At 32.0% G+C, this 19,487-nt stretch overlaps 1 protein-coding gene across 1 annotated transcript; it reads right to left on the reverse strand.

The window, feature by feature from the left end:
* Positions 1–607: 607 nt before the first annotated feature.
* LOC115953289 (E3 ubiquitin-protein ligase PUB23-like) lies at positions 608–2,186 on the reverse strand. Its single transcript, XM_031070891.1, has one exon. It carries the CDS (start codon positions 1,966–1,968, stop codon positions 748–750), a length of 1,221 nt encoding a protein of 406 aa, XP_030926751.1. The 5' UTR covers positions 1,969–2,186; the 3' UTR covers positions 608–747.
* Positions 2,187–19,487: the final 17,301 nt, after the last annotated feature.

The raw sequence follows: 19,487 nt of genomic DNA on the forward strand, positions 1-19,487 counted from the left end.
ACCCGCAACTCGATTGATCCAACCCGAACCCGATCTGACCCGTCCCTTTTGCCATGTCTGATCTAGATGCTAAAGAATTTTCTGAAATACAGTTGTCCTCAATAGGGCTCATGCATTGCAAATTTGCAAGCAAATTCTCCTAAAGCTTTCATGAATAACAAATTTGGAGGCAGCAATGAAAATTACGCAAAATGGGAAAATGACATACCTTCTAATTATCTTTTGGAATTGCGATGAACTATTGAATTCATACACCAAAAAATGCTTCCAGAATAAAAGAAGCAATGAAAATGGAGAAGAATCAGACTCAGTAGTAGTGCTTACATATCTATGTTCTGATACTTTGCTTTCTCCAAGAGAAAGGCTCTTTTTCGTTAACATGAGACGATTTAAGAATGTTCTTCCCATGATATTCCAAGTTTTAAACAATTTCTACGAGGAAGAACCAAATTAATCAATCCATAGAAAGAAAGAGTAAAAGAAAAATAAAAGGTAAAAAGCAATTAATCCTAAGTGACAAATCTTGTGAGTTGCAAGGATATTAAGTACTATAAGGCAATCGTTCAATTTCCAAAAATAGAAAGAAATTCAATCTCACATCAAATACTTGGTTAACTTCAAATTCTTGCCCATGTATAGTTGTTTCATTTCATCATACTATCAATTATGTACAAAAGAAGGGAATAACTAAAAGTCTAAAAACATAAAAGTTACAATTTTCTGTCTCCCTCTCAAGAAGGGTATGAACTAAAGCAAATTGTTTGGTAAGCATGAACAACTTTTCCATGCCCTAGCATGCAATTTAAGTATCTCCTTAGCTTTTTCCCTAACCTTTTCTCCACAATCCACTTGAAGTGTCAAACACAGCTTTGCCACAACGCCAAGCTGCAACATTTCTTGAAGCACAATCGGTGTAGCTGAGAACTTTGAAATGGACAAAAGAATTCTCACAGCCCTATCACTTGCCATCTGAGAAACCCTCAGAATCTTCTTAGACACAATGGCTAGCCCCGCCCCGTGCTTCAAAAACTCGGCCCGTCCCTCGGCACATCCACAAAGCATGTCCAACAACATTAGCACCATCTCACAAGTCCTTCTCTCTGAACAATCAAGAAGACGTTCAATCAAAACCGAAACAGCTCCGGCTTCAACTGCTTTCACTTTATTCCTTCCCCAAGGACAAAGCTGGACTAGTAATTGTAGAACAGCTTTTGAGGCTTGCTGAGAAATCTGGTCTTTCAAGCCTTGGACTAATTCGATAAAGAACTCGGTTCTTAGAGAAATAATTCTCATTGGTTCAGCCACTTCAATCATTGATTTCAATAACAAAACCGCATAAGCACGAGACTCGTAGTTCCCATTTTGCATGACCCGTAGCAAAGTTTCAATAAATTCACCATTTTTACCAATAAGACTCTTAAGCCCAGCTTCAGAGACTTGGAGATTATAGAGCATACCTAGTGCTTCACTGATTGCTCTTGTAAGGACTTCAACCCCATCATCAGAAACTTGTTCCAATGTATTGATAGTCATAACAATTGAAGCTAAGAACTCAACCGCACCAGCAGCTTCCATGACGCGCTTATTGGTTTCACTTTCTGAAGCTATAGAGCGCAGCTTTTGTAAACACTTTATCTTCAACTGTGGAGATTTGGCGTCTTTGATGAGCTTTGCTATCTGGGTCTTGTTCATTGGAGGCTTCGGTGTTGGAATCCTTTCGATTCCATAGGAAGCATTCATGGTACACCATGATTGGATCAAGCGCCTAAGAGTGTGGTTTGGCGTTAAGTCACAATCAGCTGAAAGCTCTTGTTTTGTGACTGGACATGTATTCTTTTTCCCTGCAAACAACCATTTCTCTATGCTTTCACGGTCGTAGGTTATGCCCGTTGGGACTATAACTGGGTCTTTCATGATTTCTAGAGAGATGGGGCAGAGAAAATATGGTGGAACATCAATCTCTTCCATTTTAGAAACTAAGTAATAAACAAGTTTGAGATGAAACAAAAGTGGTTTAGGAAAGCACTTGAAATGAGAGGAGAAACAATTGAGGATTTTTGGTTTTTGTGTTTGTTTGGAGAGTTGTGTGAATTGGTTTGAAGAATTTGGAAGTAGAAGGAGAGATAGGCGTGCTTATATATGCGTGTGGAGGAGTGACTATTGAGTTTTTCAAAATGAGAAAGTCAAAACACGGAAAATAGGAGCGTTGAGAGAGAGAGATGACTTTCTTTTTTTGGGTTTGCAAAAAATAGAGAGAGAGAGAGAGAGAGAGAGAGAGAGAGAGAGAGATATGACTCTTCAACCTAATTGAAAGGCTCAAGAATAAGGAACTTTACCAAGTCAGGAATGGGTGGTGCATGTTAATTGTTGGCTAGATATAGTGTGCAAAGGTGAATATTGCACATGTATATATGCAATATTGAATGAAACCCTTTTGACTTTCTCTATCTGTCTTTAGAATTATGATTTCTTTTTTCCTTTATTATTTTTTATTTTCTTCTCTCTAAATTAGCAAATCCTAAAAGCTCGTGCTTTTAAAAAAATGGTAGCGGCTACTTGCCGACAAAAGGTAGTGGAAGGCAACGAAATTTTCTTTATCATCATTATTATTATACTCATAATTAAGTACAATTATTTATTTTGAGTACTGTTGATTGAGGCGACGAATTCACTACTTGGCTTTTACTTGGCCTAAGTTGTCAAACTAATACCCCTTTCGGCCAATTTGCACTTTCTAGGGTTTTGACGAAGTTGCTTCAAATGAATTTGTCCACTTAGATTTATTATTTGTATGTGATTTGGATTTTGGATGATGATGATGATGATGTATTTGTATATGATTTGAATAATGATCGATGAAGGGAATGGGAGTGATTGATTCAATGTTGTATATGACTTAAATTTATGCATTATAAATTTATAACCATTTGAACTAGTGTATATTGAAGCAAATTAAAACATTATTTTCCTTAATATAAAAAAAGGGGAAGTTAGTTTCCTTATTAGTGGTCAATATGTATAGAAAGTAGTTGAGGAACTGTAATTGGTTTCAATCTCCAAGTTTTAATTTAGTAATCTCAAGAAATCAAATGCTCCAACAAACATGTTTTTGTTTTTTTGTTTGGGGGGGGGGGGAATTTAGTAATTTCATATTTCTCTGATATATATGTGACAAAATACTACTTATTACAAAAGTTTAAAGTTTTAGGATACGTAGTAATTTAACATTACATCAAAGCAAATAGTTACAAAATTTGAATACTACTTCAACATTATCCCACTTTTGCAAATTAAAAAAAACAAAATCATGTGTTAGACCTTATTTATTAAGTGAGAGATTAAATAAAAAAAAGTATCATATGCATCAGGTGTATGCATTCAGCTTCTTATAGCCCGTGACAAGCATCCGATAAACAAATTATCTTCTCGCTTAAATCCATACATGAGGAAGAGTGTTATAACAACAATTAAATGATTAAATTTATCAATATTTGTCTACTTAAGTTTTAGGAATAAGTGGTAGTTTATAAAATTTAAATTAAAAATAATATTTTTTTTAAAAAGAAGAAGAAGAAGAAGAAGAAGAAGGGAAGGACAAATTGAATCTATGATTGTTAACGTAATTGCTGAAGCCCAAGACTAAGAAATCACATGAACCGAGGTAAAATTTTGGATTATTAAATATTTTTTTATCCAAAAGTACGACATTGTTGAAATTGGTTTGAAAAAGAAAATTAACTTATGGCAATATCAGAGAAATTTGAGAATCACCTTTCTTCATTGTTTATTGTTTCAACTTTCAACAACCAATAGTAATATATTTCATTGTCAGAGTTACATGGCTGCCTATATATGATCAGGTATCTTAACAAGTAAAAGGTGAAATATTACTATAGATTAATTTTTGGATGCATTCTGTAAGTCTTTTATATTCACTTGCAAATTGTATTATAAACTCCAATCCCTATAAAAAAAAAAGAAAATATATAATTTATTTGTGCTATTTTTGTATATATTTTTTCTCAGCATGATAACTGAACTAGTGAATAGTGATGGATATTGTGCCACTTACAAGTGTACAGTTATACAAACTAGCAAAAAAACATAATGAGCCTCCGTGACACATAATATTATCATATTATCTATAAAATAAATTAAGAAAATTCAACTCTAGAACTCAATTATCAAATTTAATACTTAATTCTTAAATACAGAATTTGTTTCATCAGTTTCACATTGTTGTTAAATAACCTAAAACGGAACATTAGTCTCATCTAATTCAATTTTACAACCATCTCAATTTCCCACCAAATCCCGCCTCTAATTAAAAAGATAAAAGTAAAAAACTAAAATTACTTGTTTGAATCCAATAAAAAATTACAAAAATTACAAAGGGATCGAGTAGCAAACAACTTGACTGACACGAGGAAAGAATTTGTGATTGATTGAAAATTCAAGTTTAAAAAAAAGAAAAAAAAAGAAAAGTACAAAACCAGCAAAAAACACGTGTTCCAGTCTAGAAAAAAAGCCATAGCCTAATTAAAGCAATCAATTTTGGCTTAAATTTTGTAGAACGAGAAAAAGGAAGAAAAGAAGAAGAAAGTTGAAGCGTCCAAAAGAGTGCAGGTATGGCGTGACGACATTTCTAAATGGGTGGGCCATGAAATAGTAATTATCCACGTGGTAAAACATAGACCCAAATGGTCAGTCAACTCAGAGTTAGTAAGTAGTAGGAATAGTAGTGGAATGCAACACAGGGCAAGTGCAACTCTATCCACTAGCAAAGGTGACACAAAAGTCAAAGCCGCCAAGCCAACTCAGTGACTATTGATTGGCTAAGCATTTAATTGAAGATTGTAATGATAACTAAAAGGCTGACCTGTGTTTGTTTACATGTACATCCACCTACACGTATTGTCTAGCGTTTTTGGGCTGGCACACGACTTGAGAAAACTGTGATTGATAAGCCGTGTGCGCGCAGCGTAGCCGTTACGCCGTGTATCACTAAAGTTCATAGTCTTCAGACAGTTTAAGATCACATTTTCTACGTCTTAAATACATGCCCATATTCCACGGAACGGTATCTGACAAGGAGAAGGTATTCGTTAGTATTTGATATCAAATAATATTATATAAGTGAGTTGGTCATATTAAAGTTCAATAAATGAAAGCTGCATATGTAATATAACTATATTAACATTTTATGATTATTTCTCATGGGTTTTAATTAGGAGAAGATATTTGGTATCATTACAATATGTTTGGTTCTATATATATATGTGTGTATGTGTGAGTTTCATAAACAATTTTTTTCTCATCCCATGTTAATTAAAAAAAAAAAAAGTAATACTATAGGTTCACAACAAATCTTAAGTGGCAAAATATTATTAGAAAGTAAAAAAGTAAAGTCAATGGTAAGTCCAAATTAGAATCGATAATAACTTACTACCTAGGATTTATTATAAATTTTTTGTGAAAATATTATAAACATAACATTACTATTTTTTGTTAATAAAGTTGTGCTACAAATAGGTAATTATAAGGCTTTTATGGTGGACCATGTTACTTGTTTACTATTTCACTAAAAAATTTCTACTTGTTTAAAATTGTTGAATTAGTTTAATAAGGAAGTTAGTTTCTGTTTAATTTTTTTATATATCATAAAATGACTCAATAATTTTAATATGTGAAAATCTTTTAGTAGAATGATGAATAAGTGATGTGATATACTACAAAAATCATATTTTCTCAGGTTTCACACAAATATATTTATAATATGAGTAGAATTCTATAAAAAAGAAAAAGAAAAAAAAGATAAGTGTTTGAATTAATATTAAAGTCAACCATTGATGGTTACATTTCCTTACATTTCTGGTTAGATGTGGTGGTCGGTTAAATATTTAACCGACCACCACAAATATTTAACCGACTAGATGTGGTGGTCGGTTAAATATTTAACCGAACACCACATCTAACCAGAAATGTAAGGAATTTGTATAATTTATAGATTATTGATATTTAATTAAATAAAAAGCAATAAAAATAAATACCATGGACCTGACTTATCTAAAATCTGAATAAAAGTGGATCACACTGAAGAGTGAAGACGACTTTGAAATTTAGTTTCTCACCCAAAAAAAAAAAAAGACTTTGAAATTTCAACATAATCACCACCGTACTATCTTTCTTCTCAAAAACAAAAAACAAAATGATAATAACAATCACCACCGACGTGCATCCACCGAAAATTTGTCTTTAATTATTCTTTGTGACTTTTATTTTATTTTATTTTTTTAAGGAATATTCTTTGTGACTTGGCGTCTGTCTGGAACAACTCAAAATTTGCCTCCCAGTTTATATATGTCAAACTTTAAGACCTAATTTTTTTAAGTCACTTTTTTTTTTTTTTTTTTCTCTTTTATATGGGAATTTTTTTTCTTTCTAGAGACTTTAGAATAGGGGTGACAATTTTTGTTCGTGTGTCAGGTTTGTATCGTGTCAACTCAGGAGTATTTGACTATATAGGTCAACACTAACATGACATGTTTATTAAACGAGTTAAGATTCATTAACCACATCATGATCCATTTATTAAACAAGTCATTCGTGTCAACCTGTTTATCAGATTTTATCAAAATAAAAAAAAAATTATGAAAAAACAAACAAATAAATATTTTTAATATAAAATTCAGAACTAATGAGTAATTGCATTACAAATAATCATTCAAAACTAAAATATATCTTAATATCACAAATAATCAATCACAATATATCAAAGAAATAAATCACAACAACTAATAAGCTTATATACCAAGAGTTTGAAGGGTATATTGGTAAAATGTCATTTAATTAAACGGGTTAGACGAGTCAAACGAGTTTTATGTATTGAACACTAACCCAACTCGTTTATTAAACAGGTCTCGAATAAGACACGAACTCATTAAATCTTAACTCATAACCTGCTAATTTTGTGTCGTGTTGTTTCGGGTTCGCGGGTCATGTCCAATTTTGCCATCCCCACTTTAGAGAGCATAATTTAGTGTTTCGGGTGGTTTTTTTTTTTTTTTCCTTCTCTTTTTTATGGGAATAATTTTATTTCTAGAGACTTTATAGGGCAGAATTTAGTGTTACAGATTCTGATTGGATTTTTGCTAACTAGTTGTTATCTTAGAGGGCATAATTTAGTGTTTCAATTTCTGATTGAATTTCTACTATTACTTTTGACTTAGGCATTAAACTATTGCCTAACCTTAGGTTATTGCATGGGGTTGAATCTCTCTCCCGCTAGAAATTTTAAAAGAAAGGTTTTTATTATTTTCCATCAAAAACACCTTTTGATTTTATAAATGAAGAATTATAGATCAAACATTAAGGGTTTCAAGATCAAGATCAAGAACCCTAAAATGCTAGAAACCCTTGAAAATAAAATCCTAATCCCATTAGGAATAAATTTCATTAAAGGATTTCAATGGGGAAACATAATACGTTAATACTATCTAATAAGGGTGTTCTTGCAAAAGATTTAATGTGTGACACACAAGGAGGCCGACGGTTCCTACAGACCTGTCAGCCTCATGTGCGTATACAGAAGGACAAAAGCAGCAACACCATAAGCCGATGACCCCACCACAATACCCGACGGGTGCCTCCATAAGTTGACGGGGGTGAAGAGGCCTATGGGTCCAACATGACTTAGCTTGGTCTCCACAAATATCTATACATGGAAATATCTTCTCCACTAAGAAACGAATGTCAGCTTTACACTATTATAAAAACCCTAAAGCTCTCACAAATCAAGGTACACATAATTTTTCCAGTTTTGACACTCTAAAGTTATAGAAATTCTGTCTAACTTAACCTTTGGAGGGTATTTGGCTAGTACCACTTTTTTTTTTTTTTTTTTTTTTTTTTTTTTTTTTTTTCTGTTTCGCAAGTTCTGTCTAGAGCACGTAAGGACCATGCAACTCACTGATGATTTTTGACATCATCACTAATTCTGGGTTTATTGGTGGTGGATGGTTACAAAGTTCTGGGTTTGTGGCTTTTGTTGATGGTTCGTGGTCAGTGGTCTATGGACAGTGGTTCAGGGTTCGTGGATTTTATTGATGGTTAGTCGTTGATGATCATTTGTCGTTGGGTTTCATTCAAATTTTTTTTTTTTCACTGAGCAAAGTCATGTTCTTCATTTTTTTTTAATTTTTTTTTATCTTCTTCTAATCCAAATCAAAGAAAGCCAGAAGAGGAAGAGAGAGACTCAAGGAAAGGGATGAGTGAATAGAATATCACCATTGTTGCTTTCGATTACCTTTTCTCACCTCCATCATCATCAATTTATTCAAAATTGTGACATACTGCGCTTTTTCATTCAATAGAGCTCGGTATAGCTTTCCATTTGATTTATGAATTTCATCAATATTGTATCGTTCGGTTATTTGTGTAGGTTGATCTGGGTTTTATTTTTTTGGGTATGTTCTTCATGTTCAAGATTTATGTGAATTGAGAGAGAGACCAATACTTGGGGTGTGCAAAAAACCGACGAACCGAAAAAATTGCTTCAAACTGACCGAATTGATGCAAAAATTTCGGTTCGGTTTATTTTTGATTTTATTATATAAAAAACCGAAAATTTTGGTTCGGTTTTCGGTGGCAAATTCTAATACACCGAACTGACTGAATCGAACCGAATTACATTAAATAATAATTTGTACAAATTATTTCAACAAAGTTTCTGGTATCCTAGCGACAAGGACATGCACTTGTCTCCAGTTAGCCCAGGTTCGACCCTTAGTAATAGCCATTTTATTTTTCCTCTCCTTATTACCAAAACTACGTTGTTTTGGGGTTTGCTTTATAAACCTATTAATCCTATTTTCAACATTGGGTTTCAAGGTTTCTGGGTGTTTGGGTTTTGTTCTCTCTCACTTCCATTGGCAACATCAAGAGAGAACATCAAGAAGCAAGAAATGAAAAACCCAACAAACACCAAGAACAAGATTCAGAGAGAATCAAGAACAAGAATCAAGAAACCCACCCAAAGATCCAAAGAGAAAACATCAACAAACCCTGTTGTTGCCGCCGCTTGGATCCTTCGCCACCTGGGTTCAATCACCACCGGCTCCTTCGCTGTCGCCACCTCTTTGGTTTGATTTTTCTGTCTTTGTGGTTTGGGTTTTGTTCTTTGTGGGTTTCTGTTTGGGTTTCAAGGTTTCTGGGTGTTTGGGTTTTGTTCTTCGTGATTTCTAGGTTTCAAGGTAGAAGGTTGTGAGTTTGGCTTTGCTGGTATGCTTCTTCGCCGTTCTCCCTTTTTTTTTGGTTTTGTGTTTGCTACTTTTCTTGGTGCTTGGTGTTTGGGTGGTGAGAAAACATGGGAAAGCAAAGGGATTTTCTAGGTTTGTTAATTTTTTTTTTGGGTTTGTTAATATTTTTTGGGTTTCTAGGTTTGTTAATTTTTTTCCTTTGTTTGCTTTCTTAGAAAATAGGAAACCAAAAAAACCCACCGAAACCGAGATCCAATTGAAACCGATTGATTTCCAATTACTTCGGTCGGTTTCGATTGAGAACTTCACAAATCGAAAATTTCGGTTTCGGTTGGCCAACACTTAGAAAACCGACTGAAACCGAACCGACATACCCCTAACCAATACCACCTTTTGATCTTGCTTCTCTTGCATTTTTGTGCTATTTTTTGTTTTGGGAGGAGAGAGACATAAAATTTGAGGAAAAATATCTATTTACTCCTGAATTTAACAGAGGTGGGTTACAGAAAACAAATGGAACATACCTTAGGTAGGTAAAGTGACACCTTTTAAACCACGGGTAGGCAAAGTAATTTCTGGCCAAACCACAGGTGGGTTTAGTGTAATTACCCCAAAAATTAATATATCTCATATATTAATCAAGGCTCATGGGTTTAAAGTTTATAGAACAAAAAAATTATGCAAAAAAAACTACTGCATAATTTTGAAAAAACTACTACATAATTTTGAAATACCAAGAAAAAAATTTCTTTAATTCTAAAACTCAATCACATATTGTACAAGCATGATATTGAAGTTTGCTCTAATACCAATTGTTAGAAAAATTAGTTTTGCATCTCATATAAAACTCACAACGGAAGTAACATAAGAATCTACTTCATTCATATGAGATAACATGGAATTTCTAAGTTTTAGAAACAAATAATAGAAAGGCGTACCTTAATGCAGTGAAATTCAAAACAAAAGAAGATCAAATTTGGGAAGACCTTCAATCTTCACCCCAATTTCACATATGCCCAAGACGTGTGGTATCTTAATTAGTTTTGTACGCACTTGTTCAAGAGAGAATATATTTACGCTCTGTTTGTTTCGCTGGAAAACCTTCTATAAAGATAGTTTTCCATATTTTTTCAGTATTTGGTAGCACACAAAAAACCTGGTCAATGGAAAACTATCTTTGGTCAACAGAAAACTCTAATAAAAATAAGGCTTATTTTCTATAGGTTGTTTTCCAAAATTTTTTTTTGGAAAACAATCTCTCTCTCATGCGTTGCATCTCCTATAAATATTATCTTCATCTATAGCCGTGGGAAACATAATTTTTTGGCGCCTTCTCTCTCTCATGGTAAGTTTTCTCACTTTTTCTCTCTTCCCTTTGCTTTTTCTCTCCTCAAACCCTCACTGTCACTAACTCTGGTCTCTCATTTTCCCATAGATCTCTCTCTCTCTGTCTCTCTTCTCTCTTTTCTCCATGTTTCTCTTCCCCTCTATAATGCAATTCTCTGATTAGATTTTTTTTTTCCTTCACTGATCTGTCAATAGCTCCAACTTGCAAAGGAGAACAAATTTGCAATGGTAATTATTTCATTCCTCTCTACCAAAATCCCAATTCTTTGCTTTGAATTTCAAGCTCGATTTTCTTTTTTCTCTAAGAAATTTTCGGTTTGATGGATTCCAGGCAAAAGTTAATTCTTTTTCGTACATAAAGTGCAAAAAAATAAAAAATAAAATAAAAAGAAGAAGAAGAAGAAAGAAAGAATGAAGTAAAAGATGAAAATTTTAAACATAGACAATATTTACTGTGGACTAATAATATTGTTATATAATGAATGATAATTATTTAGGAGAATTGCATTTGTTGGCAAATACTTTTTTTGTTGGTAGATACTATGCAGTGATGATATATTATACAGTACATTATGTAAATACATAATTTATAATAATATTGGAGACTTGTGGTTGACCATAGTAGACAATTAGTTTACCAACAAAAAGAGTAGACAATTAAAAGTTATTGTTATTTATACTTATTGAAAATGTATTCCCCTATCAAATTTATATATATATATATATATATAGACAAATGGTTGATATATGTGTGTGTGTGTACGTACGTTACTGTTTATATATATGAGCAAGGTGAGTGGTAGAGATCATGAAAATTTGACAATTAATTAATTTTGATTGTATCTATTGTCAAAATTTTTGTATGAAAACCAAATTTATTCTTGGTTTTTTTATTTATAATGATTACATTAATTAGTTTACATAATATACATGTTTTAAATTATAAAAGAAATAATTTTTGAAAAATTGCATACCAAACACTAAAAAATATTCTCAAACTCATTTTCAAGGTTGTTACCAAACACTGGAAAATGAGACAATTTTCTAGAAAATGCTCTTTGAAAAATGAGTAATTTTCCAGAAAACGTTAATGCTAAAACAAACAGAGCGTTAGAGAAAACTACATTTTTCTCTTTTAATCAGACGTACATTTTTAACTGTCAAAAAGCAGTTACATTATTTAATAACTCTTATTAAATAAATAAATATTTGATTATCTAATTGGGCTAGTCTTTTGGGCCAGCCCAATTGGGCTCTAGTGTGTGTGGCTTGGTATGGGACCAAAGGGACAAATAAAGTTCTAACTTCAATGGGCTTTGGGCTTATCTGTCAACTCTTAACAAGTCCAAAATTACCATTAATTATATTTAATACTATTATATAAATATAATTGTACTTTAGGTTTTATTAATAAAATTAAATCCCAAAACTTTATTATCTAAACAATTAACCCCTTCATGAAAATATTCGTAATAATACAAAGTCATAATATATAACTGTCACTTAGAAAATTACTACCTCTTGATCCTTGATTACTCGGTTTAATCATTTAAGTTATTCATATATATTTATGAAATCAAATTTCATAAAATGTAAACTTAGTAACTCTTTACTAAAGTGGTTAGACCTAACACTTTGAATAACCAAACTCATTAAACTTATCTCAAGGAAATATTTTACATCTCTATAAAGAGACTATGAATTTCATCTTGAGAATATGTGTTCCTTTAGCAATACGTGTGATTGTCCAACATACTGAGGTTTTGATTATTTAATTAGATCACACAAACAACTTTACTATTTTCTATTTCCTCTTCAACTTTCGATCTTTCTCACTCTTGGCATGCTCTATGCCGGATTGAATCTAATTAGCAAAACTAGCTTTGTTTCTTCTCTATTGGTGAGGAACACCTAGTTGAGTAGTTCTTAAACCTTTGTGCTTTGAAAGTGCGTGCATCCATTGCGGAGGAAGACACTATAATCTAAACTTGCAATTGAAGCTTGATTGCTAAGATACCATTTTCACCAAGTTAATCACTTCAGGTTGCTCGAAATCAACCTTTAAAAATAAAGTATTTACATAATTCTAGAGTATTGTGAGAGCTTTTATTTGTTGTTAAATTTATTTTCCAATTTTATTTTTAGATTAAATATGCTTGCTTACAACAAAAATATTTGCACCAATTGAATTAACTTTTCAACATGATATGTGCTTAGTTGCATTATGATGGCCCAAAAATATGAGATGAGATGTGATATGAATTCAATTTATTATTTAATTTATTCATGAATAACGGATGACAAGAGATGGGTGACTTAAAAGTTTATAAATATCAACAGTATATATTAATTTGTGTGCAAACATAGATTGCTTTGATGTAATTGGTCAAAATTACCTTAATCACCCAAATAAATAGTAAGAAACTAAAATTTATAAAGAAAAAAAAAGTATAAATAAAGGAAAGGATTACTATTTCTTTTCTTTTCTTTGTGGTGGAAGACAACCATTATTACAAGTTTAATGGGATATGCAATAAAGTGTTACTCTTTTATATATCAGGTTAACTTTTTAGCAAAAACTAAATAAAAAATAAAAATCAGGTGAACTATTGAGTTTTCTTTTCTTGGTAAACCATTGTGGGTGAGTAATGAGTCTCATCACAACATGTTTTGACTTTTGATGTTTTGTAGTTCCACATCAATCTTTGTCACGTCACGTGGTATTAATTGGGAAAGCACTATGTTATTATTTATTATAATTATCATATTATTGAGCCAAAAAAATTAATAAATAAAAAATTACAAATCATAGTAAGCGCTTGCGGATGGCATTCGGCCTAATGCTTTAGCAAATACGAGTGTTTGCATGACATCCACGTGGTACTATAAAAACAAAAAACAAATGGAAATAATGAAATCGTCTAATTGGCTCCTCCACAAGAAAGCTTTTACTAACAGTAATATCCAATAATTTCTTATGGTCCGTTTGGATAAAGTGGAAAAGGAAAATGAGTAGAGTAGAGTTAGTTAAAATAAACTAATTTTAAGCTAAATCTACTTTACTCTACTTCTCAAATCTTCCTCTCAATCCAAACAGACCATTAACCTTAGCCTCTTAGGTACGTATCAGCTGTACAAACATGTGTTTCTCTAATTTGCACGTTTAAGTTTTTAATCATGGAAGTTTTCTAGTAAACATATTGTGGTAGTGACAATGTGCATGATTATATTAACATGAATAAAAATAAAAATAAATAAAAACTGTCTACACTAAAAACCAATTAGTATTTTAGTTTGATGGTAAAAAATTATCATCGGGAGCAGACGTCGGACGCTATAAGTTGAAAATTTCTCAAAAATAAAATATCTTTTTTTATACATTTTTAATATTTTACTTTGTATTGTAACAATCGCAATTTGTTATACATTATTTATTATTTATTTTTTCAATATAAAGTACACAAGTCAAACACAATATATTAGAAGGTTTGTTTGAATGTTGCTTATTTTGTGAAAACTTATTACTGAAAATACTGTAGTAAAATAATTTTTAAACTATGAATACTACTGTGGGACCCACAGTTGACATGCTTATGCACATTTTTTAAAGTTTGACTTGTTATGAACAGTGCAGTGACACCCAGCCAAAAAACGCAAAATGCCTAATAATCTTTAGACAAATGTAGGCAGAGTTGACAAAATATAAAACGGAACATAGTATGATAGTTCTCAAATAAATAAATAAATAAATAAAAAATATATATATACATATATATATATATATATATATATATATAATATGGAACATTAGCAATAATTAAGATGGAAGATTTTTATTCTATGCGAACCTATTATGGGCAATTGATATAGTAAAGGAGTGCCTCGTTGCAGTGCAAAAAAAGCGAGTTTAACTATGATTTGAAAGAAGAGTGTTAAGGTTTAGGAGAGTTTATTTGGGATTTAGGTAGACAAATATGTGAGAGAATAAGAAGAACTCATGATTAATGAAAAGAAGAACGTATGTAAAAATTGAACTCATTTTAAACATTGAAATTGTGAATTCTCATAATCATAAAAACCCAAAAACAAATCCCCCTATTTTAATTGAATATAGTTGAGTTACATGGATTATGAATATAATGTTCAAATGCACCCTAACCAAACTTTTAGACAAAATGGTATATTGTTGATTACGTACCAATGTACTCAATTTTATGTTTACATGTTTTACATATTTACTATTTTTTATAAATTTTACAACATACTAACAATTCAAGATATAAGAAATTGGGAGGTTTCCACTAGATTATTTTCTCAAATATAATTATCCAATTCTTAAATAAATCTATGACTCATCATTAAAACTCCTACAGATTAAAGTAAAAATGGTTTTTCAATTTTCATGAAATCAAACTATTGCCAAGAGACTTATAGGCAAAGCTATGCTAAATTGGTTGATACTTTCTAATATTTCTAACAAAAATATCCAGAGTTCAAATTCTTCTCCTTTCCCAACTACTGAATTAAAAAAAAAAAAAAAACTATTAACCCCATTTTCTATATAATTAGTTTGTTGTCTAATTGCAATTATGAAGATAATAGAATAACTCCATTGCTCATGTTCGTGCATGGATTAATTTGATAAACAGAAGCGAACTCCTCATTTATTAGCTTGAGCTTCTGAAATGGGACTAGACAAACACAACTACAACTCTAACACAAAGAAAGAGGGAGTTGTTGATGCTACATTGATTATTGGATTAAGGCCTATAAAGGGGTCACACTCATTTCTTGCAAGTTGCAAACTAAATGATTTTTTTTTTTGTCAAACTACGAGTCACGTTTTTGGGGGGCCGGGTCTGACCCAACTAACAATGAATAATCAAGAAGTAGACAGAAGTACGATGAATCTTATTAAGAAAAGTCCGTACACACCAGGATTGAACAAGCAAATTTTAGTTTTTACCAAGCACGACAAAATTTGAGCAAACTATTCCAGCTACCCCTTGGCGTTCTAGTTTGTTTTGTCTATCACATCTTACTTATCAATCAGTGACGGAAGAAAAATGTGCATATTTTGTATGGTACATATTCCCATTCAATAAAATGTAAGCGTTAACTATTTTTTTTTTATTTATTAAAAAGAGTTCTAATTTATGGCATTTACTTCTGATGATAGTTTTTTATTATTAGATTAAGATACTAATCAGCTCAGATCTCTTACTCAACCATCACAGACTTTACCAGTTAAGATAACTGAAACCCATTGCTAACTATGTTTCAAGACAACGTACAATTTAACTATTGTCAGGTGCACTAATGTAAATTTACTTGTTTCATACATGGACCATGTATATCATGTGTGATTCATGATCCTCATAATTATATGCGTGTTTTTTATTATTATTTTGACCAATATTAATTATTTTTCCTAAGTGTGTTTTTAATATATTTTCTCTTTATATATATATATATATATTTATAGTTTAACTGTATTTGGATGATTTTTATCAATTTTTTTTTTTTATTTTTTTAAAGGTGGAGTAAAAAAAATTTCTTAAAAAAGTGAGATTAAAAAAAAATTATATATATTGAGCAAACCAAATAAAAATTAAATCACCCAAAAAACATGTTCTATTTCGTTAAAAACCTTGCCCATCAACACTATTTCACACTTATTGCTACATGCAGTTTTGGTGTTAGCGTGTGAGTGTATTTCCTTGTCACATCTCCCTTCCCCTATATATATGTGTGTTTCTCAAATTTAAAAAAAAAAAAAAAAAAAATCAACGCTATTTCATGAGATGGGTCAAATTTCAAGCCTTACGTTATATGTTAGGTTAAATGACTACTCCTTTGACTAGGTTGGTGGTATTTGAAATTGAAACCACTAATTGAAGGTTTTTTTTTTTTTTTTTTTGGGATATTGCTAATTGATGAATCTAGTGGGGTATCTATACATACATAGACACACACTCATACACATAGTACGAGTAGAAAATTATTTAATTTTTTAGTTGAAGTCGAATTTTACTATTTTTTGAAACTTATAATAAAATTTTATTTAAAGTAAACTATTCTAACAAATAATAAGTCACCTTATATTTTGGTAGTAGAGTTTAATTGAAGTAAACTATAATAGTAAATGAATACTTTGAAAAAGATGATTTCTAATCTCAAGGAAGCCTCTACTAACACACAATGGCAATCCCTTGGGTAACCCCCATTGGACTTAGGAATAGTGTGCTAAATGCATCTACCTTTCAATTGGTTCAAATGAACCCGAGCTTCTCATAATGAGTCAATCCTTTGCAACCCCAAACCAGCCTCTCTTCTAGCATTAGCCCAAGCAATTTTGATTCCACCTTTACTAGACAACTGCGTTTGCCACCCACACACACACACACACAAAAAGAAAAGAAAAGAAAGAAAGATTAAAACTTTGTTCAAGAAGCTACACCACTTTCTTTGGCAAGATGAAATTGACAATCAAATGGAAAGCTTATGGGCTTTTGGTGTGCACAAAACCACTCATTGACAGCCTAAGTTGGGCCCAATTGTTTACAAGTAAGGCTTATGTTTATCATCAGCTTGACCCAAGTACGATACTAGCACAGCGATGCGAATGCCCCTTTTTTTTTTTTTTTCGTTACCTTTCAAAATTGACAATTAAATGCCTAATCTCCCACACATTAGTTCTAATTTGCAAAATCATGTTTAAGTTTTGTCTTCCAAAACAAATTCTGTTACCAGTTCACTAGCAGCACTACCAATTCTGATGCTGTGGTTGGATCAATGTTGCTGCATGTCCAATTAATATTGAGAATGACAAGTTACAACGATATGCTTCTTTCATGTTTGGCAGAATAAACCCCATATTTTATGCATAGTCTTGCATTATTGTTTAATCCTACAGCCCACGGTGGATGATTCTTTGGTTTTGTATTATTTAGCAAGCACGACTGGTTTCTTTTTTATTTATTTAGCCTCTGGTTAAGTCCTCAAAATTCAATTATCCTTTCGCTTAATCATATGACAAGCTATGGAAGCGGCTATAAGCTTGCTATGCGACTACACATTTAACAGTCTTTAAGACACGGACAAGCTTGTTCAATTTCACAAGCACAAGCAATATTATGGGCATCTCTACTCTAAAAAATCGTTCATGATCATCAACATAAACAATGGAGAGAGAAAATCTAAACATACAAATTGAATAAGAAGTCTTCATATCTTTTGGCAAGAGACATAAATTTATTCTTTAATGAAACGTTAGTGAAGTAAGTTAGTAACATCATTCACAAAGCGGGGTTTATTGCATGAGTGAGGTTGCACCATATTATGGTATAATCATCCATCACATTTTTGTACTAACAATATCCAGCCAAATTTTAAAATATGGTTTTCTAACAATATCCATCACATTATGGTTTTCTAACTTAGAGCCTCTTTAGCAATGACTTCAAACGTCCACATAGGTGATTATCTTTTTTTTACATTAGCTTCAGTCTCTCTCAACCTGCATGTTCAAATTTCAAAAATAATCATCGACATAAACTACGAAATTACTATAAGAGAAACTTGAAATTTGAATCAAATCAAAATAGGGTTCATTCCATTTTCTTTCTGAAGATCAAGTTAGAGATTTTGGTAAGCCATTTTACTATTTCTATGGTTTCTTTCTTGTGTCTTTTGTTTATTTTTATCCCCTAAAAAATTTCTGGTTGTCAATCAGAATAATATTGGGTATGAATTCTAAAATGTTAATAGAAATATTCAACTTGGCTGCCATACGCTAACAACCAACAACATATAAGTGAGCTGAAAGTTTCCCATTGTGTAACATGAATTAAAATCCCGTGTTGAAAATATGGTTCATAACCACACCTAACCAAACTTCACAAACCACAAATGTATTTCAATGTTTTGAGTGATGAGTGATGAGTGATGAGAATTGAGTAAAGAGAATCAAACTAAACATGGTGAGTTATGAAAATTGAGAATTGGATGATGAAAACACACAAACCAAACATAACCTAACTAACTCAAATCTCATTATGACAAAAACAAACTCTTAATATCAACTTAGAACTTTGCACTCTTATGGGCCAGAAGCCCAAAACGGAAAACTTCCAATGGTGCTCGTATGCTAACAAAATAAATAAATTCTATAAAGAAGTCGTTCTACATTTTTCTAAGATTCTTCTCATGTTTCCAAATGGAAGAATCATTTTGATCAATGCCTCCAAATCTTTTTATAGTACTATTTATATATAAGACTTCAATTCCTATTACTTAATGGATAAAAATGGATAAAGAATATTGTACGACACTGGGCCTCCAAGGCCATTTGGGCCTTAGACTCAAGCTCTACAGTATGTCCCACGGTTCTTGACACCTATGTCAGAAATTGGGCTTAAGGCCTACTAGGGCCATAGGCATAAATCCTGTGGCATCATGTTTGGCTCAAAATCTATTGGGCAGATCATTGAAATATATACTTATCAATTCGTGGCTGGTAAGTTGCCTGGCGCATCCCATCTCCTACATGCGTGAGTGCTTGGGAAGGCCATATTCCAGATGCTCGGCAACTCCTTGACAAATTCCGCCGCCGAACATCATCCCTCCCTTGAAGTGGGAACTAGTTCCAATGCCATTCTCACCACACCACACTCTCAACTAAACATCCACTTAGTGATAACAATATTGGACCTCCATTCCCACTAGCCATGAGAGTAATCATGATTTTCCCACTAATTTTGGACCATAAATATATGAGGCTAAGGAAAGGGAGAGGGTTGTTGAGGGTCTGAAGTGAGAGTCTGGAATAAAAAATAATAGCTCCAAAGAGCGAGAGGAAAGCAATATAGAAGTTGTAAAAAT

The sequence above is a fragment of the Quercus lobata genome, chromosome 7 (assembly GCF_001633185.2).
Source record: "Quercus lobata isolate SW786 chromosome 7, ValleyOak3.0 Primary Assembly, whole genome shotgun sequence".
Lineage (NCBI taxonomy): Eukaryota > Viridiplantae > Streptophyta > Magnoliopsida > Fagales > Fagaceae > Quercus > Quercus lobata.

What these genes read in the sequence shown, in the direction of transcription:
- LOC115953289 (XM_031070891.1), bottom strand. Translation starts at nt 1,968, where the DNA reads ATGGAAGAGATTGATGTTCCACCATATTTTCTCTGCCCCATCTCTCTA.